Source organism: Xyrauchen texanus, chromosome 26 (assembly GCF_025860055.1).
Source record: "Xyrauchen texanus isolate HMW12.3.18 chromosome 26, RBS_HiC_50CHRs, whole genome shotgun sequence".
Lineage (NCBI taxonomy): Eukaryota > Metazoa > Chordata > Actinopteri > Cypriniformes > Catostomidae > Xyrauchen > Xyrauchen texanus.
The window spans coordinates 2,063,799-2,091,429 of NC_068301.1; the positions used below are offsets into that span (position 1 = coordinate 2,063,799).

The 27,631-nt window shown below is 39.0% G+C and overlaps 2 protein-coding genes and 1 non-coding gene across 3 annotated transcripts; all 3 read left to right on the forward strand.

Moving 5' to 3' along the window:
* Positions 1–8,150: 8,150 nt before the first annotated feature.
* Positions 8,151–12,716, forward strand: nrm (nurim). Its single transcript, XM_052093492.1, has 4 exons — positions 8,151–8,301; positions 8,812–9,005; positions 9,130–9,306; positions 9,423–12,716. Exons 1-4 carry the CDS (start codon positions 8,151–8,153, stop codon positions 9,726–9,728), a joined length of 828 nt encoding a protein of 275 aa, XP_051949452.1. The 3' UTR covers positions 9,729–12,716.
* Positions 8,694–8,766, forward strand: trnak-cuu (transfer RNA lysine (anticodon CUU)). Its single transcript has one exon. It is a non-coding gene; the product is annotated as a tRNA-Lys (tRNA).
* A 4,771-nt stretch (positions 12,717–17,487) lies between the features above and the next one.
* Positions 17,488–27,341, forward strand: LOC127620289 (phostensin-like). Its single transcript, XM_052093476.1, has 3 exons — positions 17,488–18,740; positions 25,100–25,334; positions 26,664–27,341. The coding sequence occupies exons 1-3, from the start codon at positions 17,502–17,504 to the stop codon at positions 26,681–26,683; spliced, it is 1,494 nt and encodes a 497-aa protein (XP_051949436.1). The 5' UTR covers positions 17,488–17,501; the 3' UTR covers positions 26,684–27,341.
* The last annotated feature ends 290 nt before the right edge of the window (positions 27,342–27,631 follow it).

Below are 27,631 nucleotides of genomic sequence, written 5' to 3' on the forward strand. Positions count from 1 at the left end.
CTGGGGACCCTTATGGTGTTATAGTGCATACAGTTTTGAAGGGTGCAATGGGTTTCTGCTGAAACTATACAATGGTACTCAATCTGTACCCTTACAGATAGTTAAATTGTTTCTTTTACTAAAACAAGTAGAATGCATTGGCAAGATTGTGATGATAAATGCTCATCCTAGAGTGAAGCAGCTGTTTGACACAGTGCTCGATGGCTATAATACAACTAAACATGCAAGAAGAGTGAACGGCACTGTGCTTTTTGGACATGGCTGCTTTAGGGCTCTTAATCTATATGAAAGGGATGCTATTGAGCAACATCTTGGATACCCTGTCAGAGATCAAGCTATGTTTTACCACAAATCTGTAGTGAACTCTCAAATATTTCTGAGCATTAATTACAGAAGAAAACTTAAAAGGGATAACACTCTGGTCAGGATATCTGATGGCAGTGTTTGCCAGATAGTCTCTTTTGCCAATGTTGTGAGTCACACTGGCTGTGAACATGCATTATGTATAGTGAGAAAGTGTGTGTCAAAACCAAAATTGTTTCTTCAAGGTTACTATGGTGAATCTAGGTGCCAGATTAAGCATGTAATGTCAATACCATCGGAATTTGGTGATTTGATTGCTCTGGACATATGCCAACTTTCAGAAAAATGCATAGTGTATAGAAAAGAAAGTGGTTGTGTGTTTTTTTGCTTGATGCCAAACACTTTTGAGCGAGATTAACATCTGAGACTAACATCAGTGTATATTTAACAAAATGTGTTTTTGAGAAGAAAATGATCCATTTGGCCAATTGTGTTTTGTAGGTGTGAGTCTGTGTTGAGTTTAGAAAAAGTATCTGAAGTATGGGTAAGCACTTGTTAGCGATTGAAAAAACTGTATTTATTCATTTTTAAATATATATATATATATATATATATATATATATATATATATATAAAAATATTTTTATTTTATATATATATATTTTATATGAACTTAAAATTTATTTATATATATATATATTTCTATTTTTCTTTTTTATATGAACATCAAATTCATTTTCATCTAACTCAATATTAGTGCCATTGAATGACTGTTTTTGATGTCGATGTTGCAATCCTGTAATTGTGAATAGTTCTTCAAAACATATTGCATAACTAAGAATCTGCAGCTGGTCAGTATTTTTACTTTGGTATAGCTCATTCTGTCAAAATAAAGATTTTAAAAAGCCTACTACATTTGTGTTGTATGTATTGCCTTTTAATTTATCTACATTGCCTTTTTATTGACATTAATCAATTTTGCGAACAATTTGTGCTTGTCAGTACTTACCACTTAGTATTGTATCACTTTTGTATCCGGCACTTCAGACTGCATAGCATAAGTTGATGAGTTTGGGGATTTGCCCATTAACATAGATCTTTTGAATCTCGTTCAAAATTAAAATGTTATGAGTCAGTAAAATGATCTGAACTTTCCATTACAATGAAGCTAAAAATTTACAGTATTTGTAATGTGGTAAGTAACATAATTCACATGTTAAAACCTATTACAACGTGCAAATATATTTCACATGAGCTCCACATTATTACCTATAGTAACGTTTTCCACATGTGCCACGTGCTCCATTATGTTCACATGTGATGAAACATTGCTCACATGTGGTGACATGTTGTTCATATGTGGTCACATGTGGTGAAACATTGCTCACATGTGGTGACATGTTGTTCATATGTGGTCACATGTGATGACATGTTGTTCACATGTGGTGAAACATGGCTCACATGTGGTCACATGTTGTTCACATGTGGGCACATGTGGAAAACATGTGATAACATGTGAAATTCATGTGTTTTTTCTGTAAGGGTTACTAATGTTTCTGCAGATATAATTATTAATACACACACACACACACACACACACACACATACACATACACACACCCTCACACACACACAAACATATACACACACACACACACATACACACCCACAAACACACATACACACAAACATATACACATACACACATACACACACACAAATATATACACATACACACACCCACACTCACACACATACACCTACCCACACACACACACATACATACACATACACACAAACATATACACACACACACACAAACACACACATACACACACAAACAAACATACACACATACACACACACACACACACACACACACACAGAAACACAAGCAAATGTGGTCAGACCTGTTCTCAATTTTCATAAATAGACAGTATGTAACCGCATTTGTTTTCATGAACAGTCATGATTTCCTGAGTAACAATGACAAACCGACTAACACAGTAACACTAACATATGCATCCTTCCAGAGCAGGGGTGCCACACTTTTTTGTGTGATGATCTACTTTTAAATGAGCAACTCAATAAGATCTACCAACTAAAAAAACACAGTTTCATTTAAAATAAGAAAATGCTTGTTGGGACTACTGCATGTATCCCTACATGGAATTCATCTTCTAATTAATAAAGAAATATATATAATAATGTTCAATGTTGATATCGTTCAGTTTTAACACTAAACCCAAAACACCTACAGCACAATAGATTACAATAGTCAGGGCATTTACCTTATTCTGATGATTTGCACTGAATGGAATCAGACAGTAGCTAATCCGGGCAGTAGCATCGCAATTTCGCGCTCTATTCTCAGAAGTCGTTGGAAGGCGCGGCGTAGTTGTCATGGCAACTGAATAAACAAAACATCGCCTGGTCAATATTTACTGGTCAAGTGCAAGTCAGACAGAAACTAAAAGAAGGAAAGACATTATATTTATTTTTATTAAAATTTAACTAAAGTACATTTAAATTTTGTGCGATCTACCAGCATTGCCTTTGCGATCGACGTATTGGGCACGCCTGTTCCAGACCCTTCTGATGCTAAGTCACAATTTTAGTTAAAACATTGTTAATACATTAATATCCTTATCAAAACAAGACGTAATAAAACATAAATTAGTTAAAATAATATTTTGTTTAATAAAAAATGGCTATTTTTTAAAATGTACATTTTAAAACAACAAAATGTATTTGTACGTCTGTTACAGTTTTTTTCGATTGCTAAACGACAGTGAGCACAACTGGAGCTACATGTGCAAAACTCTAACTACAGTCTGCACAGCAGCAGTTCATGTGGACCAAACTCTAGTTCGTTTTTCATTGCTTGAACACAGTTTTCAAAACTCTACACACTTATCCCATGACTTTAAACACAACCTGCACAACACTGTGGATTTACAGCACTTTGTTCAAATGCTAACACACTGCTGTCAAAACTGTGAAGCACACATTCAAAACAGAATAGATTTCAGCTTGTGCCTTTCAAACACTGCTGATTGCAATTTCAGCTGAAAGGCTAAGCAGGTGTCTTGTTTTAGACTTGTTAGTGAACACACACACACACACACACACACACACATACACATATATATATATATATATATATATATATATATATATGTAGAGCTCAGAAAGACTAATTTTGGATATGGAACAAGGAAGATGGGTTCGTGGAGGGAGAAGGATGGCAGGGAGAGGGCAAAGAAGGCAAAGAGCTGTTATTTCAGACGAAATAAGGGCTACACTTATAGACCATGTCGTGAACCATGGTCTCTCATTGAGAGAGGCAGGGTTGAGGGTGCAACCCAATCTGTAAAGATCCACAGTGGCATCTGTAATGCGGATTTTCCATCATACAAAGAGGTGAGAGTTACATCCTTACAGTAAATGAAAACATTACAGGAATTTATTTTGTATTGCAATTATAGAATATTTACACAGATATATATTACAGTAAGTTTGACTGTAAAATATATTTTTACAACAGGACCCAAAGGCTGCCCCCAACAGGAGGAAGAGCAAAAATATTTTCAGATGTGCAGGAAAATGCTATTGTTGACATGGTTGTTGTCAACAATGCAATAAAACTGCAGGAGATTCAAGATAGAGTGCTGATAATGATATATTTGAAATTGTTACTGTAATTCTGTCAGCACAACAACTATTGCTCGAGTCCTACAGGAACACCAAGTTACAATGAAACAGTTATCACTGTACCGTTCGAGAGAAACAGTGAACAGGTAAAAGAGCAAAGATACCAATATGTCCAGGTAAGACGTCTGAGGTTACATACACAGCTATAAAAAATATTTACAGGAAAAAAAACACTAGCATTACTACAGTAAACCTGTGCACTTACTGTTTTTCAGAGAGTAATGGAGGTGGTAGCACTGGAAACACCACATTCATTTGTATTTATCAATGAAGCTGGATTTAACCTTGCCAAAACACGGCGCAGAGGAAGGAACGTTATAGGTCAAAGGGCCACTGTGGAGGTTCCAGGCCAAAGGGGGGGGGGGAATATCACCATGTGTGCTGCAATGGCCAATGATGGTTTGCTTCTCAACACACCACTCATTGGCTCATACAACACAGAAAGGCTTATAGCTTTCCTAGAACAGCTCTATGCTCAGCTAGTGCCAACAGAACAGGGGGAGCCAGTAAGAAACCCCCAAGTTTTTGTCATAGTTTGCGATTACGTTGCTTTTCACCTCTCTGCAGCTGTCACAGATTGGTTTGCGGCACATCGCAGATTCATGGTTTTGTACCTGCCTGCATATTCACCCTTCCTCAACCCAATAGAGGAGTTGAAAGTGTTTGATCACCACCCACATGACCAAATGTCTCTTTTGGAAGCCATGCGTGCCGGATGTGAGGACACGAGTCCAGAGGACTGCCAGGGATGGATAAGGCACTCCAGAAGGTTCTTCCCCAGCTGCATGGCAAGAGAGAACATTAGATGTGATGTTGATGTGTGGCCTGATGCTAGAGAGAGGCAGGATTAGCCCCTCAATTACAGTATTTGTTGGAATTACAGTATGTACTTTTAGTATCTACCTTTTTTTGTCTCATTACTGTAATTCCGTAAATTACTACAGACTATTGAAGCAAACTGCTAATTTTCATTTACCTTAAAGAATTGTTATGTTGTAAAAATGTAAATAAATCATGTGAAAAAATGTCTCTCTTTTCTTTGAAGAAAATATGACTTTGTATGAAACCACTGAAATTGTTCAAACTATAAAGATGAAAAGTTTGTATTTTCTGTATTGGTGTTTGATGCTAGTGTTTTTACTCTCAGTGTGTTCTGAGTGACGGTGTGTGTTATCTCAGTGAGGGTTGTGTGTAGTGTCTGAGTGACGGTGTGTGTTATCTCAGTGAGGGCTGTGTGTAGTGTCTGAGTGACGGTGTGTGTTATCTCAGTGAGGGTTGTGTTTAGTGTTTGGCTGCACTGAGCCTGTTTTGAGTCATGTGTTAAGAGTTGTGTTGCTTAGAATGAGTTTTGCAGGTGATGTGAACTGTTTAGCTCAGGTGACTGCTGGTAATGCAGACTGTAGTTAGAGTTTTGCACATGTAGCTCCAGTTGTGCTCACTGTCGTTTAGCAATCGAAAAAAACTGTAACTGTTATTATCGCACAGAGATTCTTGTACTGTTTACTTCATGTCGGGTTCGGCACACTGATCTATATATATAACTGGATAGCTCATGACGTCACAACAGTGAAGCTACTGCGCCGCCATCTTGGTATTCCCTAACATTCTGTACTCCTATGGGTCTCAATGGGAAATCGTCTGTTTTGGTGAGTAATTTGTACCCATCCAGTCACATTAAAACACATTTCTTATGTCTGCATATGTCTGTATCACAATGCAATCTTCCTAAATATGTAATTCATTATTTATTTTGACTTTAATTTTCCCCCCCCTGCTTATTCTAAATGTGAGCGTGTTATGTTACTCTTTATTGCAGCAGCATTACGTTCAGCGGCGCACGTGTTTCAATAGAAACAAGTTTAAGAAACTGAGGTAAGATATCAGTAGACATTTTCAAACATATTTTTTGCAGGCTTTAAAGTTTTTATTCTGAATACATAATTATGTTTTGTAGCTTTTGTTTACGTTGAACGTGCATTGTGGTTATTTTCTTAGGATAAATGAATATTAGCTATGCAGCTAACGTTAACTTAGTGAGTTATACTGTTATTCATTGTAGTTATTTTCCTAAGTCAGCTTTTTTGGTCAAGTTGAATATCTAATTGCAGTTCAACACCGGTTACATATGATAAATATAATGTGGGCTTTCATTAATTCTCTGTGTGTGATTTGTACTTTTTGCAATGCAGGCCTGAATACGGTCCAGCTCACGGGCATCATTTATAAAGTGATCAATTGGAATAGACGAGGAGCAGGGCAGGACTGGTAATCTGGACTACCGGACATTTTTCCGGTGGACCGACAAACTTTGGGGCCGCGATCAGGGTGGACTGGCCATCGGGAGAACCGAGCGGGTCGCTGTGTCGGCCGCGATAATCTAAAACGAGCCGCCGCGTTAGCGAACACTACCCCCCCAACAACTTTTTGACAGTTATGTCAAATCCCGGGCCGATTTCTCTTTCCAGTCCAGCCCTGAAAAGGTGCACATGGATATTGTTGAAGTTAAACAAGGTAAATTTGCCGTTTGGATTTCAATAAACATCGCACTGAATGCTAGATAAAACTGGAATTGGTTTGCAACAGGAGGAAAAGCTGTATGAGGAGTCAGCCTGGCTTCACTGAAGAGCTGTTTTAACGGAGTAAAAAATATTATACTGTCTGTTTTTATTTGCAATGAAGATACTTTTGCAACATGCAGTATAAGTCTCATAAAATTACTGTGTTTCAGATAGTTATAACATTTAATATTAATAGAAAAGTTGACCCAAATATGTAAATTCTGTCATCATATACTCAACCTCATGTCCTTCCAAATCCATGTGACTCTTTTGCAGAACCCCCAAAAGTGTATTTTGTATTCCATATAATGAAAGTAAATGGTGAGCAAAATAGCTTGTTTTGGTCACCAGTGGCTTTCATTATATGGACAAAAACATTTTTTTAAATGTCATCTTTTGTGTTTCACAGAAAAAGTCATACAGGTTTGGAAGGACATGAGGTTGAGTAAATAGCTGTGCGTAAGGTCTTAAGTTGGGGTATAAAGTTCAAGGCTTCAGTAACTACTAGTTAGTTTGCAACTAAGTTGGTGCTTAATTTGGTTGCTCCACCTGTTCTTTAAGTCAATTTTTTTATGTACTTGGAAGCTTTTGTTATTGAACAAATAAATATGTATGATTTCCTTGAGTGTGCATATGTCAATAAACCTATTTCTGATTATGATTTAAAATATCAGGGGATTGTTCAAATAATTAAATGCTCACAAGCTGGTATGTACATATTCCAGAAATGAATGCAAATGGATAATTCCATTAAGTAAAGGTAAATTAATGTGTGTGTGTGTGTGTGTGTGTGTGTATATATATATATATATATATATATACACACACACACACATACTACATATGAACTTGTGTGTGTATACTATTCTACATTTTTATATTTGGTTCTGGATTTATTCTAAGAGGTACTGTCTAGTTACAATATCAACACAAAGCTAGTCGTTTTTATTAACTTTAAAATGTGTTGATGTGCATGCACCCCTCCTAAATTAGTTCACATTTACTATATAATCTAGTCAAAAATGGTTAATAATGTTGGCAAATTATGCAGATGTATAATTTGTCAACATTATGAACAATGAGCATCAACAGATTTAAACTATGAAGGCAGAGAAACATTGCATCCTGTAACAATCTGCAGATGGATAACTTTGCTTTAAAAAGGGGTATTAATACACTTTGGTGTTGTATTTTTACTGTTGATTATTAAAGATTATGATCGTTATGGACACTCTACATGGGGATAACGACTAATGTGTGCTTAATATGTACATAGTCATAAATTACAACCTGTGGGCACTGTAGCCGCATCCTTAAGTGAGTGTTGTTTCGCGGTTAAACGCTGCACATGCCGCGATGCCCTCTGTCGGTAGGGAATAGTAAGATGGCCGCCAGAGCACTTCCGGTAGCTTCACCTACTGCTGGCAGTTTAGAATTCTATGAGCAATCCAGTTATATATATAGATCAGTGGTTCGGCAGTATTTGTCTCCACCTGGTGGTCATGTTGTGTTACCGCAGCCACGCCTCTCGGAGTCGAAGCTTCCGCCTACCAGTTTAAAATTACAAACATTATCATGGCGTCGGTGACTTTTCGCGACTGTTTTCTCTTTGTTTCAGCTTTGATAAACTTCATATTTGTCTTCGTGACTGGTGCAGACTTTGTTCGCTTCGTGTCGTTTCGTGCCATTTATCACAACCTGAGCGGGGACGCGCATTTGTGTCGAGGTGAGCGAGCATAACTGAATCAAACGAAATAAACAGTGTGATATAATAAGCTAATATTTAAAAATAAATCCGACCTACCTTGTAAACAGTGTGCACAGAGTCATCGGTATGGAAATGGATTTAAATAAACATTTTATTTATCTTTATATAATATCGTAAAGTTAATTCAACTTTTGTGTTCAACTTCTGGTTTTATTTGAAATCTGTCGATTCTGACTTGTTTATGGAATTCTATGCAATAAAAATGTTTTTGCATGTGCATTACAATTAATAGTTATACTGACTCGTAAAGATATTAAAGTTTTATGACAGCTTAAACGTATTAATAGTTTTTACATTACACAGGCTGATGTGTTGTGGTCATTATGGAACGTTTGCGTGAAGTGCTCTAAGCCCGGCTAGCTCAGTCGGTAGAGCATGAGACTCTTAATCTCAGGGTCGTGGGTTCGAGCCCCACGTTGGGCGGATGACTTTATTATTGTTTTTCTTTCTTTCTGTCTGTGTATTCAGAGTCAGGTTCTTGGTCTGTGGCTCTGCGGGACAGTGTAGTGTTAAAGTCTGTCGCTGTGGACATTTTGCTCCTGGTTCTCTTCAGTGTTCAGCACAGCCTGTTGGCATGGGCTCCAGTTAAGAGGGCTTGTCAGAATGTTCTGGGGGTTTTATCCAGGACTATGTACTGCTTCACCACAGCTATAGCACTGCAGGTAACTCTATTGGCTCTATATGTTCGAAATGAAATATACTATGTACTGTTTTAAGCTTGTTCATAACAGTGATATAAATGAAGTAAAATATCTTCCCCTAACTGTAAGTTTGTGCTTTGTTTAGATATTGATGCGCTTTTGGCAGCCGGTAACCAGCGCCCCTTGTCTGTGGTCAGTGCAAAATGCACCATGGGACATCTGGTTCCCCCTCATTTGTTTTATCGTACACTTCCTGTGCTGGGCCATAATCTGCAGTATCCTGCTCATATTCGACTATCCTGAATTATTAGGCATCAAACAGGTACTTAAGCTATTATTTTCTGCATCTGACGTAGAACTTCTCACCTTTTAATATCTATTTCTGTCCTTTGCACTTTTAAAAATGGCATCTTTATTTCTCCATTTGTTCTGTCTCAGGTGTATTATGATATTTTGGGTCTCGGTGACCCGCTGTCTCTGAAGTCTCCTCGTGCCCAGCGGCTTTTCTCTCACCTGAGGCATCCGGTCTGCGTGGAGCTGCTCATGGTTCTCTGGGTTCTTCCCACCTTCCCATTGGACCGGCTCCTGCTGGCTGTTTACCTGTCCGTTTACCTGGTGCTGGCGCACTCTCTGGACACTCAAGATTGCGTGTATCTCAACCGGCAGCTCCAGACAAAGCTGCAACTCTTCTCTTCACCACTAGATAACAGTCAAACCAATAATAACATCCATAAGGAAGACTGAGTAAAGAGAGAAGTTTATTAGATTACTGGAAGAGATTTTCTTGTTTTGTTCTACAACATAAATTACACAAAAGGCCAATCGAAAGTGAACATCCCTATGCCCTACTCACTCTGAAGGACATAGCTCTTGAAGTGGGCACTTTGAAGGGAGCATGGCATTACTGTATGAATGTACCCTTCGCTAACAGACTAAATAAGGAGTAAAACTACCAGAAGGATGTGAGTTTTCATGCTAGTCAAATCGGTAAGCCATTGTAATCCTTGTTAGCAACTTATGTTTAAAGGGGTTACGTTTTTTAATTATTTTATTATCTTCCCTGAGGTTCAATTATAAAGTTATAAAAGTATTTTTTTTTCTTTTTTTTGCACCAAAACAGTCACAATTTAGTAATTTTCCACCCTGTTTTTGGCCCTCTGTCTGAAATGCTCTGTTTTGGCATAAGCGCCTCCTTAAAACCTTTATGTAAATGCACAGCCCCTCAAATTCAGCAAACTCAATCGGAAGAGAATGAACCGCAACATTATAAAACAAAATTTCAGGGTTTTCACACAACGCACATCCAACACATTGCATCTGAATATATTCAACTGTTCATCTCAAGCATAGCTGTCAACAAAGGGCACCATAAACCATCAAACAGTCCTGACATTTGAAATATTCATGATTGAAACACTTTACTTTCGTTTTTGAAGTGTTTTTAACTGCGGCATCCTTCAATAACAGTACCTTTGCGAAGCTTGAATCATATCATGTCTTCACAAGCAAAACATGCTGACATGAGCCAAAAAACCAAACATATCATAGACCAAAGAATGGTGAAATGACGCACACACATTGAAGGTGCACCAAAATGGTCAAAGACGTCCTCTGTTTACATACACCAACAATTAAAAATGGCGCTGATGTACGAAAGAACGCGTCCATGACAGCAGCAGCTGAATGAGAGAATTGCTTCTCCTTTCAGAGTTGTAACTTGACATCGCATCTTTTATAACCGGCGAGCTGCATGGCAGCGGTCAAAGTGTGCGTCATATACAAAATAATTAAAAATAGACCAGGTTGGTCCCACTTTGGTGTTATATTAGGAACAGTTAGCCACACACGGCCCGCTCTCTGGACTTGAACTGTGCGCCTGTGGGCGGGGCCGAGGGTGCGATGACGCATGTTGCGGGACGAGTAAATGCAAATGAGCAATGTTTTGTGATGTCACAAACAGACAGATTTCAAAACGAGACATTTCAGCAGGGAGGCAACTATAAATGCTGTTTTGTCATATATGTCCAAATATCAAGGACAATTTCATTCTCCATTTCATGACTCCTTTAAGGTATGACTGTGTGAAATTTATGTTTAGGAACAACAACAAAAAAGAAAGTTTCTTTAAGTAATTTTAATTACAAACTTTTACTCAGAAATTAAAAACCACTATTCTAAAAATCCATTGGAAATTCTTGAGCAACACTTTGTAAATTTAAGCCTTCAGAAGATCAAAACTAATGAAAGGAAAAATATTTGCACGTTCATTAAAAATGCTGAATTATTTCCTGTTTGTACACGTTTAACTCAGGGATAAATTATTATGTTGGCATGCTCTGGGCACAGATGCCTCGCACCATGCCTAGGTAACTGGTCCTGCTTGATCCGTTCTGAGCGGGATTCGAACCGGTGTCAGCCAGCATGAGAGACTGGTGCACTAACGAGGTGGCTAAAAGGTACAGTCTGTAGCTTCAGTTGCTAGTGTGCCTCTTGAAGCCAGGGGAGTGAAGTTTACATACGAACAGCTATCACGTACCAGCTTTCTCTCGTTACACGTACACTTGACACTTGCGGCGCATCAAAACACAAAATCACTCCCATTATTAGCAACGGTGCAGTCGCGTGCTTGAAGTGCGGACAGCTTCGGTGAATATAATCAGAGCCATCTGGTTATGTCCCATTGTGTCACGTCCTCGCTTCAAGTGTATCTAAAATGTCACAGAACATTATAAAAGCACTCTTAATGACACAAATATTTGAATTATAATTTACAACAACTGCAGAAGTAATCATATGACGAAGTGTTCGACATTGCTCTGTAACTGTCTAGTTGCAAAATTTAAAATATAAAACACTGTTCTAGTAAATATAAGTTTCTGCAGCTCATCAGCGCCCCCTGCTGGTTTGGGGCCTTGTGCATATGTCTGGCAGGTGCACGAGCGATTAACCATTCATGCTCTTAAAGCAAAATAGTTATGTTTTATCTTTTTAATTGTTTATTTTCATAAGATATATCATGTATTGTTAGTCTGCTGAAGAAGAGCTGATGCATTTTAGCAACAGGTGAGGAGCACAGGTGAAAGGTCATGAGATTAATCACTCTAGCAACTGCTCAGCCCTGACCTTATTCATTAAGAAAGGGCAAAATGCACACGCTACATGCACAAATTTCATGCACATGATACATGCACACGCTACATCCACACGCTACATCCACACGCTACACGCCCACGCTTTATGCCCACACTACATGCACACAATACATCTACATGATACATGCACACGCTACACGTCCATGCTACATCTACACGATACATGCACACGCTACACGTCCACGCTACATCCACACACTACATGCACACACTACATGCACGCAATACATGCACACGTTTCATGAACACGCTACATGCACACGCTTCATTCACACGCTACATGCACACAATACATGCACACGCTTCATTCACACGCTACATGCACACAATACATGCACACGCTTCATTCACACGCTACATGCCACGCTTCATTCACACGCTACATGCACACGCTTCATGCACACGCTACATGCACACAATACATGCACACGCTACATGCACACAATACATGCACAGGCTTCATGCACACGCTACATGCACACAATACATGCACACGCTTCATTCACACGCTACATGCACACAATACATGCACACGCTTCATTCACACGCTACATGCACACAATACATGCACACGCTTCATTCACACGCTACATGCACACGCTTCATGCACACAATACATGCACACGCTTCATGCACACGCTTCATGCACACGCTTCATGCACACTCTACATGCACACACATGCCACAAACAAACCAATGAGCTGTCGGTTTAATAAAATAAAAAAAAGTTTGGAGGGATTTTATTTTATTGGCAGCAAAATGCTTTTATGATTTTATTATAAGGATAGGTCATATTTTTTTTTACATTTTCATTTATGATATGAATATATAAAATGCATTTTCTTTCATGGAACACAAAAAGAGATGAATGGCGCTGGTAAACTCACTTTCATGTATAGTGAATATTCTGCCTAAACATCTCAGTTTGTGTTGCACAGAAGATAAAAAGTCATGCAGCTTTTTGATGTATGAAGCAGGTTTACTTGCTTCGGGTACTAAACCAAAATGCCAATAACATAATGCCAATAATATAATGCCAATAACATAATGCCAATAACATAATGCCAATAACATAATGCCAATAACATAATGCCAGTGCTTTTAGCATCGCATGAGAGGTCAGCAGTTATATGCGGCACATTTCTGTAAATGGGGTAAATGTGTGTTACATGTTTAGGTAAGTCTGGGTGACATCGTGTGCACATCATTATGTGTCATAACACTGGAAAACATGCATTTCATTTGTGTTTGAACTTGTTTATATATCGACTTCAGTCAGTAAAATTGAAATGTTTTTTCACAGTAAAATAATTGCACCGTTATTAGAGCGATTCAACTTTTTTCTGTATCATGTGTATTTTAAGTGTGTCACGCCATGTCTGCCTTTTATAAAGCCACTAGTATCACATTGCCAATGTTAATTCAATAAAACACTGAGACATTTGAAATGTGTGTTGTTTTTAATTTATTTATAAATGTATTTTCCAGCAACGTCTATGAATGTTTATTTAATTAAAATATAAAAAAAGTGTTACATTTTATGTATAAGGAAAAACATTATATGTTTCAGCATCTTTTAGCTTTTTTGCAGTTCACTTTAATGGCCTTGCAGTGCGACAAATGAATCTTTAAAAGAACAAAATTCCATTGAATTATTATTGAATTGACTTCATAAGTGAGGCTCTTTATTATTTATGATATTATTCACTGATAATCGTAACCTGTGATGATCTGAAGGGATTTATCCATCAGAAGTGTTTGATCTGGAATGTTGTGCTGGTACTTGTTAATTCCCGTGAGTCCGTCACCTCGTGTCACTCTGCCGTTAACGTCTCCGGTGTTCGGGGATAGATGTAGAGGAGGAGGGTGGCAGACGGCAGTCTTAGTTAAACATCTTTTCTTGGCCAATGGTGCGTGTGCCTGTGATTCTCCTGCTGGAGTTTAATGTAATTATGGGATTACAGTCCTGCGCCACTAAAGCCGCTAACATTTACTACAGCCGCGCTCCAATTCACTGGACTGAAATATGAATAAACAAAAGACTTGTTGTTGTAAATGGAGCGTTAGGAAGGTCGCTGCTTCTCTCTTGTGATTGATGGAATTGACAGGACGTTTAGTGCCTCTTATTGGAGTTACACAGATGGAAAAGAGGAAAACTTTATTCCAGTGAATCGGAAATCAAGACATCCCGCTTACTCTTATCAGAAGCTGTACTACATCAGGGGGTTGGTAAGAAAATGTACTTATTATTATCATTATTTCTTAATTATTGTCTGTTTAGAACAACCATATCAAAGTAAAGATAGACATCATCCTGCAGAGAGGAGAACATAACAGCAGATCTTGGCCCCAAAAGCATGTCTCAGTTTATGAGACTCGTATCTTTTCTCAGCCATTTTTGCTCATTCATTGACTTCAATTCAACCGTTGGTGATTTTTATTGCATGTATGAAGTCCGTTACCGTCAAGTTCAAACAGGGGTCCTAGCAGAGTAACCACAAATTAATTAATACAACAAACTGATAATCATTTCTGTAAAGCTGCTTTGAAACTATATGCACTATATGTATATGTATATTGAGTAAGTTCAGCATGTTAACTTATGGATTTGACAATCACAAAGTGTCCAGTTATTTTTGCCTATATTTTAAATGCTTTCTCAAACTTGCTTGAAAAGTAAGTTTTTGCCATCTTTCAAATAAATGGCATTTGCGTTCATATTTTGTTATATAATGCAATAATATTTACAATATACATTGTGTTTCTTAAGTATCCAAATATTTCTTGGGGCCTGTTTTATCTCCTTTTTGTTTGAGTAATCCAAGCAGATGTACTTTGTTTTATATTTTTTGAACAGGCCTCCCAGATGTCCACTAATTTTTGATCAGCAAAACAGCACTGTTTCATCAAGTACAGCATAGTGATGTCTCTTTCCGCCCTACCGGAATGGAAGCTGCTTCTGCTGGAGCGAAAGAGAAGAGAGGAAGACGAGAGAGAGAGAAGAGAGAGAGAGGAGGAGGAGAGGTTGGCAAGCATGCCTGCTTGGAAGCGAGAGATCATCCAAAGGAGGAGGGTGAAGCAGGATGAAGGGAGAGAGAGGGAGAGAGACAGAGAGGGAGGAAAATATACACCGGATGTCCTGGGCATCACTGAGGACATAGTGACCGAGCAGATGCACAATAAGCTTACATATCATCTCCAGACTGACTCTGGGTCTAAAGCACAAAATCGGGTATCAAAAGAAACCATCAGCCCCATCCGACACAACCACTTCATCTGCTCTGAGAACAGTTGGAGGAGAGACAACAGAAGAGAAGAAATCAGAGATGCAGATAGTAACATGGGGAGAGAAAGAAACAGAGAAACAGAGAAAGAAGGAGGTAGATATCAGGAGAGGGAGTTTTGGAGAGGACAAGAAAGAGAGATGTCGGTAGAAAATAGAGGAAATAAAAGTAAAGGAAGAGAAAGAGAATGCAGAGAGGTAAATGGTAGCATGTCTCTCTTTCCTCCTGTCACAGGTCTTCGTACAATCAATGCAGACAACATTATTATCATTGAGAAAGACCAACATGTTAAGGAAAGACTGGATAAAAGGGGGAACGCTAGAGAAAAGGAGGTACAGGAGGAAGAGAAAAGGATGAGGATGGATTGGAGGGAGTTTCTGGCTTGTGGAGGAAGCGTGACAGAGATTCGTGCATCAGAAGTTCTTATTATTAAACCCCCTATTACAGAGGGGAAACCAGGAGAAGAGATTGCTGTGATGCAAGAGAGAGTGTTCAGCGAAGAACGTTTAGTAGGGAGCAAAAGAGACAGAGTGAGACTGAGAAAAGAGATGGATCAGGTTACAGCTTGTGAGACCTTGATGTCAAGGACAGCCATGCAAAGAGCAGAGAGAATCCCGAATCACAAGAATAGAAAAGCTGCAGAGAGTAGTGGTCGGGTCAGTCAGCTTCTTAGTAAATTCGGCGAACACCCCAAACCACCAATGAGGTCCAAGAGCACGGACTGCTTTAACCGGCCTGGCAAGAACCGGGCCAGATACAGCACAGGAGACCTGTTTGTACAAGTGGAGCAGAGTAAAGAGGAAGAGGACACAAGGCCCACATTCAGAGGTGTTCCCAAACGTTCCTTTAGCTTCTCTGACCGTGTAGTGTGCCACCAGGAGAATAGAGATTGTGAGGAGGACATAGAGTTTAAGGTGGTGGAGAGGACGTACTCCGACCGCAGGGTCAAACCACACGTGATGGTTTCAGGCTCCGACCAGTCAGGGAGAGAACCAAAGGTCACAAGGCGATGGGGGCGGCCCAGATATGACGAACAGGAGGTGTTGCATGATGAAATGCAGAAAAAGAGGAATGACTCTGTTTGTGGAGAGATGGAGGTAAGGATGTCAAGTATAGACAGACAAGAGGGTTTCACAGTGGCTTCTATCAAAATCCCTGAAGGCATCACGTTCGCTCATCGAATTCCTATCAAACAGGACAGGAGGGAAAGCAGCTTAGAAAGAGAGAGAAAGAGAGTGAGGGATGAGAATGAAAGTGAGATACAGAGAGACAAGAGGAAAGAGAATGAGAGAGAGACAATGGAAAGAGTTACATGCATAGAATTTCAAACTGAAGCAAAAGCAATATCCAAAAGGAAGTGGGATAAGGAGGAGGTGACTGTGGCCTTTGAACAATCCCACAGTACATATATTCCACTCGAAGATGACAGTACGGATTACAACTCAACCATAGATTACTCTATAGACACCCGATGCCAAGGAGTCACTACTCTCTTTGCGGATTCCTGTCTGCTGTCTGCAGCTTATTGTGGACAAAGACAAGCCTCAGCACAAGCCGCCCTCTCTCAGCACACAGAGGATCTGCTCTGTAAAATAGAAAGCGTACAGATGGATAGAGAGCTCAAGAGGTCAGGGCAGATGTTGCATGGAGACACAGATATCATCTCTGGTGAAATAAATGAACACACTCAAAAAGAGTATCAAGTGTATAAGAAAGTACCAGAACAAGCCACTGAGGAAAGTCATTTTACCTCCCAGACCTCTCAACAGGTTCAGAGCAAATGCTGCACACAGGAGGAAGTCACCATTCCCAGAACAGTGTTTTATGGAATCGATATATCACCAGAGAGGAGGAGGACAAGTCTCCCCACAGGTGATGGACAGATTGCTGGTAAAGGAGGAGTGGAGAGGAGAGGGAGCTGGAAGGCTGGCACACTTTTGACCCGAGTGGAGTCTCTGAGAGAGAGAATCCGGCAGCAAGAGGAGAAGAGGCAAAAAAGTAGAGAGACAGAGGAAAGAGAGAAGATGGAGGCCAAAGTGATGGATGACAGAAAAGAGGACAGGGCAGTAGCAGAACAAACTATGAGAGAAGTGACACAGAATCAACAGGAAAAAAACACATTGCAGACTCTCAAACAGTTTGAAGTCACACAGGAAGTTAGCATGACAAAGTCAAGCCCTCAACTTCCTGTTCCTGTTTCTCGGTCGCTCTTGCAATCTGCCGTGACAGAAAGAGAAGTCAGGGAGACCTCCAGAGACGTATCTGAGAGTGATATTTACCCCAGAGAAACAGGGAGAGAGACAGCACACCATGTAGAGAGTGGAACATTTGGCATTTGGAGAAGACCGGATATTGACAGAGCATATGAAATACAGAGAGAGGAAGAGCTGTTAGAAGAAGACTATCTTCCTCCCTCTCTCTCTCCCTCCCCACCTCATTCACACTCACAAGACATCATGAGTCGGATATATAACCTCAAGACGGTCAGCTCTAGGACTGCGGTGTGTATTGGCGAACGGGCTGCTGATATTCCAACACATAGCGGTAAGATACAGGGGCAATACAACCCCATCAGACATGCATCATCACCAGACATTCAGCCAGAAACTACCAAACTGTGGAATCATGGGACGGACAGAATTGGTGACACAAAAGAGACAGTGGATTCGACAGGTGTTCAGATGGTACAGCATCAGGTAGAACGACTGCAGCTTAAGGAACAGGAAGGAGAATGTGGTTCCCACAACATCAGAAAGGTACAGTCGAGCATTCAGAGTAGTCTGGCTACAGAACAGGAGGTAAGGATACCCGAAGGTCAGAAGAGACCAGACATTCTCAGAGAGAGGCAAAAGTCACAAACAACTACAACCCCAAGATTTCCACAAGCCCAACAGAAAATCCAGAGGTTGCATCCCAAATCTGAGCAGCTCAGGTCATTCACAGTCAACGCCCAATCAACAGAGCCCTCTCCAAAGCCCTCAGAACAAGGCAACAACCTTCCGTCATCCTCTTCTCCCTGCACCCCATCTCCATCCCCCTCTCCACCTCTCTTTTCCATCAGGAGTGCCTCAGGTGGACCCGGAAAGAGAGGAAATACCATTACAATCACCCCCAGGAGACCTGGAGGAGCATCCCCTTCTGGAGGGGCCCCCTCTCCCTCCAGAGTAGTGCCTCAGGGCCCAGCACCCACACCAGCCTCAAGTGGCACCATAGAAGCAGGGAAAAAGAGGTATCCCACAGCAGAAGAGATTGAGGTGATCGGAGGGTACCAGAACCTTGAGCGGTCGTGCTTGGTAAAGAGCAGAGTGACACAGAAAGCTGTGAGTAAATAGATCTGTGTTTGCATGACATTTACAATGAAATACTGTGCTGATAATATGCAAAACTGAGCAGAACATGCTACGATTAGACCCTGAGATAATTATTATTTGAATATTTTGGGTTATTGTTTATTGGGGATCCCACTTTGTAAAGATGACAATGACCCAAGACCGGAATCAAAGTGTGTGATCTTTCAATAGCTGGGTTAAAACATCTCTGTAGCCTTTCATTGAGACCAAAGCAGTTGCTCAGCTTTAAGCCTGGATTAGTCTTATCTCTCACGCCATCACCGTTACAGCTGAAGACAGCCTTTCAGCCTGAGTTTACACATTCAACTGCAGCAAAAGAGCGGCATCAGAAAATGCTTTTGCAAAATAGGTGCCTTCATAACCATCATCAATCATTAATCAACTGCAGAACAAGTCATACACAAATTATTCCTAAGATCTGTAAAATGACTGACTTCCTTTTCATTTCTACTAAAACAAAGCCATTATTTTCTGTAAATCTCTTACCAAACAATATCTTATCCCTGTACAAATAAAAATGACTTATGAATGTCTTCAAATAGGCTGAGGTTAATCTAGTTAGTCGTGCTTTCTCCTATACCATTCACCCTGACACTGTGCCATCTGAGCTGAATGCAGGTTTCTTTAAAATGACCCATGGCAGCAAATGACGTATTATGTCAACAATAGAAAGTTATTTAAACCAGTTTGATTCTACCTTTATAGAAAATAACTATAGAGCATAATTTTACAAGTGTATAGAATAAATATACAACTACAAATCTCTATATAATGGTCACATTTAATTAAATACGTTAATATTAGCCGTCAAGGGTTAACTACCATCGAGTTTAGGGTTACATAGGCCAAGTGGTTAAAGCGATGAACTACATCATGACGGGTGTTGTAGCTCAGTGGCTTAAGCTTAGGGCTACGTAATTAGTTACTGGTTCAAGCCCCATAAGGAGCAAGCTGTAAGCTATCACTATTGTGTCCTTGAGCACGAAATGTAACCCTAGGTTTACTGCAAGTGAAATTTAACATTTAATTAATATTATTATAAATTTTTCTCATCTCATTGTGGTCACAAGCCATTTATGATGGCAGCTGATTAAGCAGCAAGTATCATTGGCGTTGACACCCCTACACTGCTCTGAATTGGGTCATGGTGCTTTCTGATGCCCCTCAAGCCCGGAAACCACAAACATGAGCACCTTCCTCTGCCTGGTGTGCACTCACACTACCACATGCTTGGCATCCCATAACTGTCTTTGTCTGTAAAAAAAACCCTTCTGAAGCAGAAAAAACTGATGCACGCATTCCTGGAAACTTGAACTTCTGGCAAACTCTGTATTACAACTTTCAGCAAAGTTTGCCATTTTAAATATGTTTGTAAGAGGTATTTAATTGTGCTGTGATCTGATTTTATGACAGCGTTTGTCCTCATCAAACAAAGCTTTTTTGGAATAAGTGGGACATGGCAAACACAAACTAATCAGCAGAGCAGAAAGAGAGACTAAGAGGGAATGAGCTAATTTGGCAGGGTTCTCCAAGGAACAGAAGAATAACCTTTCAGTGTAGTTTGGTTTTGACAGTGTTATCATAGAGCAGTATCTATGCATTGTGTCAATTAGTGTGAGCGCATACAACAACTTCTGCTATCATTTGGAGTCGGCTATACATGCAGTGAACACAGTGATGAAAGCGGACTTGTGTCCGAACCTGGACCTCAAGCATTTGTGATTATTTATGTTTAAGAAGTCTCGTGACAGCTCTTTGGCTACTTCCTCCTCAGTGCTGTCTCACTTCCTGTAGCACAAACCGAGAGAATGCATTAAACCAACAGCAGACTAACCCCATTTCAACAGATTCTAGCATTCCACATGACTGACAATATCACATGTTCATATGTTTTGTTCAGGAAGGACCGAGTTTGAACAGTTACTTTACTGTCCCATAGTAGCTTCTCTACAGTGCTTCTTTGCTTCATTACCCTAGTTTACATTTGACCTCATCTGATATTCCTCTTCATAGTTTCACACATGTTGACAGTTTTTGATAGAGATAGTTTTATGTTCTGTAACTGTAGAACTCCTAAAGTCCTGCAATACTTCTTACTGATGTAATATAAGAACATTAAGGGCTGTTTTCTTAAATGTATAGTCTGATGACCAGAGATGTTCTTGAGGGGCTCCCGTTGTGGATCTTAAATGAACAGTTAAAACAAAAAGGAAAATTCTGTTGACCCAAACCCATTCGATTTCCTTTCTTCCGTAGACCACTACAGAAGATATTTTGAAACTGTCCAAGCTCTTTTTCAAACAACAGAAGACATTGAAACTCCAAAAAGGACAAAATCACCATAAAAGTGGTGCATGACCACTGTATGACATGTGAGGTTTGAATATGAATAAGATTTGAGAGCTACAGGGAGTAACTCAAATGATGGTCTGTTCCTTACACAAAGCTGTCGCAAAGCTTGGAACACAGTGCACAAGCACAGACCATTTATATTAATCTTTTATAGCTTTTTATCCTTGTCAGACACTGGTCACTGTCTACCTTTGTTTTTCCTTTTGTGCTTTACAGAAGAAAGTAAGTCAGGTGAGTTTGGAGCAATAAAAGGGTGAGTAAATGATGACAGAATTTCCATGTTTGGGTGAATTATCCCATTCAACAGCCTCAGAGATGTGTAAAACACAAATTGAGTTATAGGAGAATAGACTCCTGTGGTGAGTTGCCTGTGGACAGTTTGACGTCATTCCTGCTGGATTGCCTTCACTGGCTGCTAATCTCTCAGTGGGGGGTCATTCTACACTTTCCTCATTTAAACCTTAAGCCCCCCCCATTCTTTGTATTATGTCATCTGTTTAATCACATTTTCTGCTATCACTTTGCTGTATAATGTACCATCTCTGTTCAGAGCGGAGCGTATTTGGGCTTAGCAGATTCTGGTTTGGCTTTCTGTTTTCAAGCTCAATCAGTTCCTTCTTTGACTCATAAATCAACCCCTTTGAGACACTGTTAGACTTGATTTTTGTTTCTCGCATTTCTCAATTTGACTCCTCTGTATCTCAATGTTTGTATTGTGCTCTCACTCTTATGTATTCTTGTTTATTTGACTCTACATTTAACACTTCTGTATCTCATTCTTCTACATTTGACTCTTCTGTATCTCATTCTTCTACATTTGACTCTTCTGTATCTCATTCTTCTACATTTTACTCTTCTGTATCTCACTCTTCTACATTTGACCCTTCTGTATCTCACTCTTCTACATTTGACCCTTCTGTATCTCACTCTTATACATTTGACCCTTCTGTATCTCATTCTTCTACATTTTACTCTTCTGTATCTCACTCTTCTACATTTGACTCTTCTGTATCTCACTCTTCTACATTTGACCCTTCTGTATCTCTCTCTTCTACATTTGACTCTTCTGTATCTCACTCTTCTACATTTTACTCTTCTGTATCTCACTCTTCTACATTTTACTCTTCTGTATCTCATTCTTCTACATTTGACTCTTCTGTATCTCATTCTTCTACATTTGACTCTTCTGTATCTCATTCTTCTACATTTGACCGTTCTGTATCTCACTCTTCTACATTTGACCGTTCTGTATCTCACTCGTCTACATTTTACTCTTCTGTATCTCACTCTTCTACATTTGACCCTTCTGTATCTCACTCTTCTACATTTGACCCTTCTGTATCTCACTCTTCTACATTTGACTCTTCTGTATCTCACTCTTCTACATTTGACCCTTCTGTATCTCACTCTTCTACATTTGACCCTTCTGTATCTCACTCGTCTACATTTGACCCTTCTGTATCTCACTCGTCTACATTTGACTCTTCTGTATCTCACTCTTCTACATTTTACTCTTCTGTATCTCATTCTTCTACATTTGACCCTTCTGTATCTCACTCGTCTACATTTTACTCTTCTGTATCTCACTCTTCTACATTTGACTCTTCTGTATCTCATTCTTCTACATTTGACTCTTCTGTATCTCATTCTTCTACATTTTACTCTTCTGTATCTCATTCTTCTACATTTGACCCTTCTGTATCTCACTCGTCTACATTTTACTCTTCTGTATCTCACTCTTCTACATTTGACTCTTCTGTATCTCACTCTTCTACATTTTACTCTTCTGTATCTCACTCTTCTACATTTGACCCTTCTGTATCTCACTCTTCTACATTTGACCCTTCTGTATCTCACTCTTCTACATTTGACTCTTCTGTATCTCACTCTTCTACATTTTACTCTTCTGTATCTCATTCTTCTACATTTGACCCTTCTGTATCTCACTCGTCTACATTTTACTCTTCTGTATCTCACTCTTCTACATTTGACTCTTCTGTATCTCATTCTTCTACATTTGACTCTTCTGTATCTCACTCGTCTACATTTTACTCTTCTGTATCTCACTCTTCTACATTTTACTCTTCTGTATCTCATTCTTCTACATTTGACTCTTCTGTATCTCATTCTTCTACATTTGACTCTTCTGTATCTCACTCTTCTACATTTGACCCTTCTGTATCTCACTCGTCTACATTTTACTCTTCTGTATCTCACTCTTCTACATTTGACTCTTCTGTATCTCATTCTTCTACATTTGACTCTTCTGTATCTCATTCTTCTACATTTGACTCTTCTGTATCTCATTCTTCTACATTTTACTCTTCTGTATCTCATTCTTCTACATTTGACTCTTCTGTATCTCACTCTTCTACATTTGACCCTTCTGTATCTCTCTCTTCTACATTTGACTCTTCCGTATCTCACTCTTCTACATTTGACTCTTCTGTATCTCACTCTTCTACATTTGACTCTTCTACATTTGACTCTTCTGTATCTCATTCTTCTACATTTGACTGTTCTGTATCTCTCTTCTACATTTGACTCTTCCGTTTCTCTCTCTTCTACATTTGACTGTTCTGTATCTCTCTCTTCTACATTTGACTCTTCCGTTTCTCTCTCTTCTACATTTGACTGTTCTGTATCTCATTCTTATACATTTGACTCTTCTGTATCTCATTCTTCTACATTTGACTCTTCCGTTTCTCTCTCTTCTACATTTGACTGTTCTGTATCTCTCTCTTCTACATTTGACTCTTCCGTTTCTCTCTCTTCTACATTTGACTGTTCTGTATCTCACTCTTCTACATTTGACTCTTCCGTTTCTCTCTCTTCTACATTTGACTGTTCTGTATCTCACTCTTCTACATTTGACTCTTCCGTTTCTCTCTCTTCTACATTTGACCCTTCTGTATCTCATTCTTATACATTTGACTCTTCTGTATCTCATTCTTCTACATTTGACTCTTCCGTTTCTCTCTCTTCTACATTTGACTGTTCTGTATCTCATTCTTATACATTTGACTCTTCTGTATCTCATTCTTCTACATTTGACTCTTCCGTTTCTCTCTCTTCTACATTTGACTCTTCCGTTTCTCTCTCTTCTACATTTGACTCTTCTGTATCTCATTCTTATACATTTGACTCTTCTGTATCTCATTCTTATACATTTGACTCTTCTGTATCTCTCTCTTCTACATTTGACTCTTCCGTTTCTCTCTCTTCTACATTTGACTGTTTTGTATCTCGCTCTTATACATGTGACACTTCCATATCTCATACTTCATCATGTGACACTTCCATATCTCATACTTCATCATGTGACACTTCCATATCTCATACTTCATCATTTGACCCTTCTGTATCACACTTTTCTACATTTGACTATTATGTATTTCACTGTTCCATATCTCACAATTGAACATTTGTCGGTATGTTGTCCAAAGTTTGACTGTTCTGTATCTCACTCTTCTATATTTGACTCTTTAGTATTTGATACTTCTATATCTCTGTCTTCAACATTTGACTTACGTATTTGATTCTTCTGTATCTCACTCTTTTATATTTGACTTTTGTATTTAACTCTTTCTTTATCTCACTCATGTATGTTTTAGTCTTGCTATTGACATTTTCATACCACACTTGTCTATGTTTGACTCTTCTGTTTATCTCGCTCTTGTACCACTGACACAACTGGCTTTAGTAAAATGTAAGTCTCATTTGTTTTTGCACTTCATTGGGTGGCATGTGTTGTTGTGGGTGGGCATGTTCTCATGTTGTCTGTCTTAGAACTTTCAGACTAGATAAAAACAATCTCATTTCTGTGTCTGATATTTCTGAGGTGTGACTGGAAATGTGATTGAAACATTATCTTGGAAAACACTTAGAGATTTCAGTGGAGTGAGATGTTATAATGTTTTGTTGTATCTTTACGTATTCTGCTTTATTTGTAACTCCCTTTCCTTTCTCTGTTTCAGGTGAAGGTGTGTTTCGATGACACTCAGCTGGAGAAAGTTTGTGAGTACCCTTCAGAGGACTGTGTGCTTGCATCCCTCCCCTGCTCTCCTCATCCAGGGCCAGAAGACATGAGGTGTGGGGAGGAGCAGGAGGTTGAAGTACAGGATGAAGATGATGAGGAGGAGAGCGGAGCGTTTGTGTCCCGCACTGACATGAGTAGTGTGTGCACAGGGAGGGTTCGATTCCTAAAAGTGGGTCAGTTCCCTCTCGATTACATCATCAAAATAATAAGTAAACAAACTCTACAGAAAACAAACAATGAGAAACAGTGAATTAACTTTTTAGTCAATTATATCAAAAGGAACGAATCAATATGATTTATGTCCATAGCTATATTTTTCATCAAGTCAGGCAACAGGAAATGGTGCATAAATAACTTTCTTTCTAACTGTGCTTGAAACATTGCACTGGGAGACCTGGACTTGGTGAAATTAAATAATAGTGTAAGCATGTGTGTTTTGCTGACAGTAAGGTTTTGGTTATTGTGATTTGGTGTTACTGTTGTTTTTAATGTAATGTGTAAAAGTGAAGTTGACGTGACATGTCACATCAGTGTCCTGTGACCAGGGATGGATTACCGACCGGGCCAATGGGGCCAGTGCCCCGGGGCTTTAGACTACCAGGGGCCCTTGACTGCCCGTTGGGGGGTAGGGGGGCTGGGCTTCAAGGTTGCTTGATCCGGTTTGGCGATCCCCCTGCTCGACAACCCATCAAAAATGAAAATGATCCAGCCCCCCTCCCCACTCAACTCAACAACGTATGGAGGGGGGCCCTTGGAGATAATTTGCCCCGGGGCCTTTGCAAGTCATAATCCATCCCTGCATGTGACATGCTATACTTTTAGCTATACAACATTTGTCTACTCCTCGTGTAATTATAATACATGCAGTATAGCTTGGACCGTTCATTCCAAGTTGTTGCACCCAGGTTGTGGAACGCTTTGCCTCCTTCAATACGCTGCTTGGATTGTGTGGAAAAATTTAAAAGTCAGCTAAAAACTTTGCTTTTTAAAGAGGCTTTTGATTAGTTTGGAGGATGGTTGACGCCGGTCTATTGTGTATGTGTTTGAGTGTTGCTTATTTTACTTATATTTTATTTTATTTTGTTTTGTGATTGAGATGTACTTATGAGAGCTGCTTATGCTTTCTTTTGTTGTGAAGCACTTTGTGATCTTCATCTGAGAAAAGTGCTATACAAATAAATTTTACTTACTTTTTTTTACTTACTTCATACTAACTGGGAGGCTACATGGAATAATTGTGCTTTTAAAAATCAAATTGTCGCAACACGGGACTATTTACATGAACTCAAAAAAGCTAAAAGCTGAATAAAATGGTGAAAAACGCTCACAGTAACACAGTTACAGTAACTAAAACACACACTTTCCCTTTTGCACAACATATACTTTCAATTTATTTAAAAATAATAATCACAATATCATTTTTCTTTGGATAATTTTGAGAGTGCCTGCATCCATGATTTTGTTCTTTATAGTAACGTTATTTATGCCTCTTTCTTTTTCAGATGAATCCTGTAAACGTTAGCCATCAGTCTGCGTGATGAACAATGGTAACATTTAGTTTTTGAATTGTTACAGGTTTTTAATTCGTTTAGTTCTATCCCTGTACAGACGCTTTAAGTGATGATACAGTTTGTTTTCATTAGTCCTGCTTGTCTTGTCAGAAAATAAGTGAGATTTTACAATTAATTATTTTAAAAGCATTTTTATTTTGTTCCCAATCAGAGAAAATATTCTAAAAATGAACTTTGATTTCATGCTGATTGTATGTTAATGTGTGCCGTACAGCCTGATGAGTGCTGCTTTATCACAGAGAGATGTCCTCAGGTCCTATATGATGGTTTGCACAATTTACATGTTTTACTAATAATAATCCTGTATGGTCTGAGTATATTTTCACAATAACTGGAAATGGTGGGTTAATGCTATATTATATTTTTCTGTATTACATTTGAGGGGCTTTTTTATTATTTATAAATGAAAATGTAACACTTGAGTGCTCAGCTGTGATGTTGCTCTATCGTTGTCATTAGTAATTGGAGTAAAGACGAGAAATCAATTGTTCCTTATGATCAAACTGAGCCATATTTAAAACATCTCTGTGTTAGTTTACTTTGAGCTCTGGTAAATGATTATGTCAGTTGTGGAAGAATGATTTTGGATTAATAAAAGACGAAATATTTTGATGGAGTCGTGTTATGAGTGTGCTTTGGTATAAAAATGTAGATCTTTTTTAATCATGAATGTAACATGAGTTTTGAGCTTGCTGGTTATTAACAGTAATGACGAGTGATTGTTCACTGCAAAGCTCTGAAACACTGATGAGACTTTGTTTTTGTTCATATTATTGGTACTTTAGGTTGCAATTGAGTTTTCAGGTAAAGTGTTGCATGTGGCACATAGCTATAAATGTATGTTCACTTTAAGAAAGTATGTGGCAGTGGTAACAGTGGCATAGCCAGAGGTGGCATTT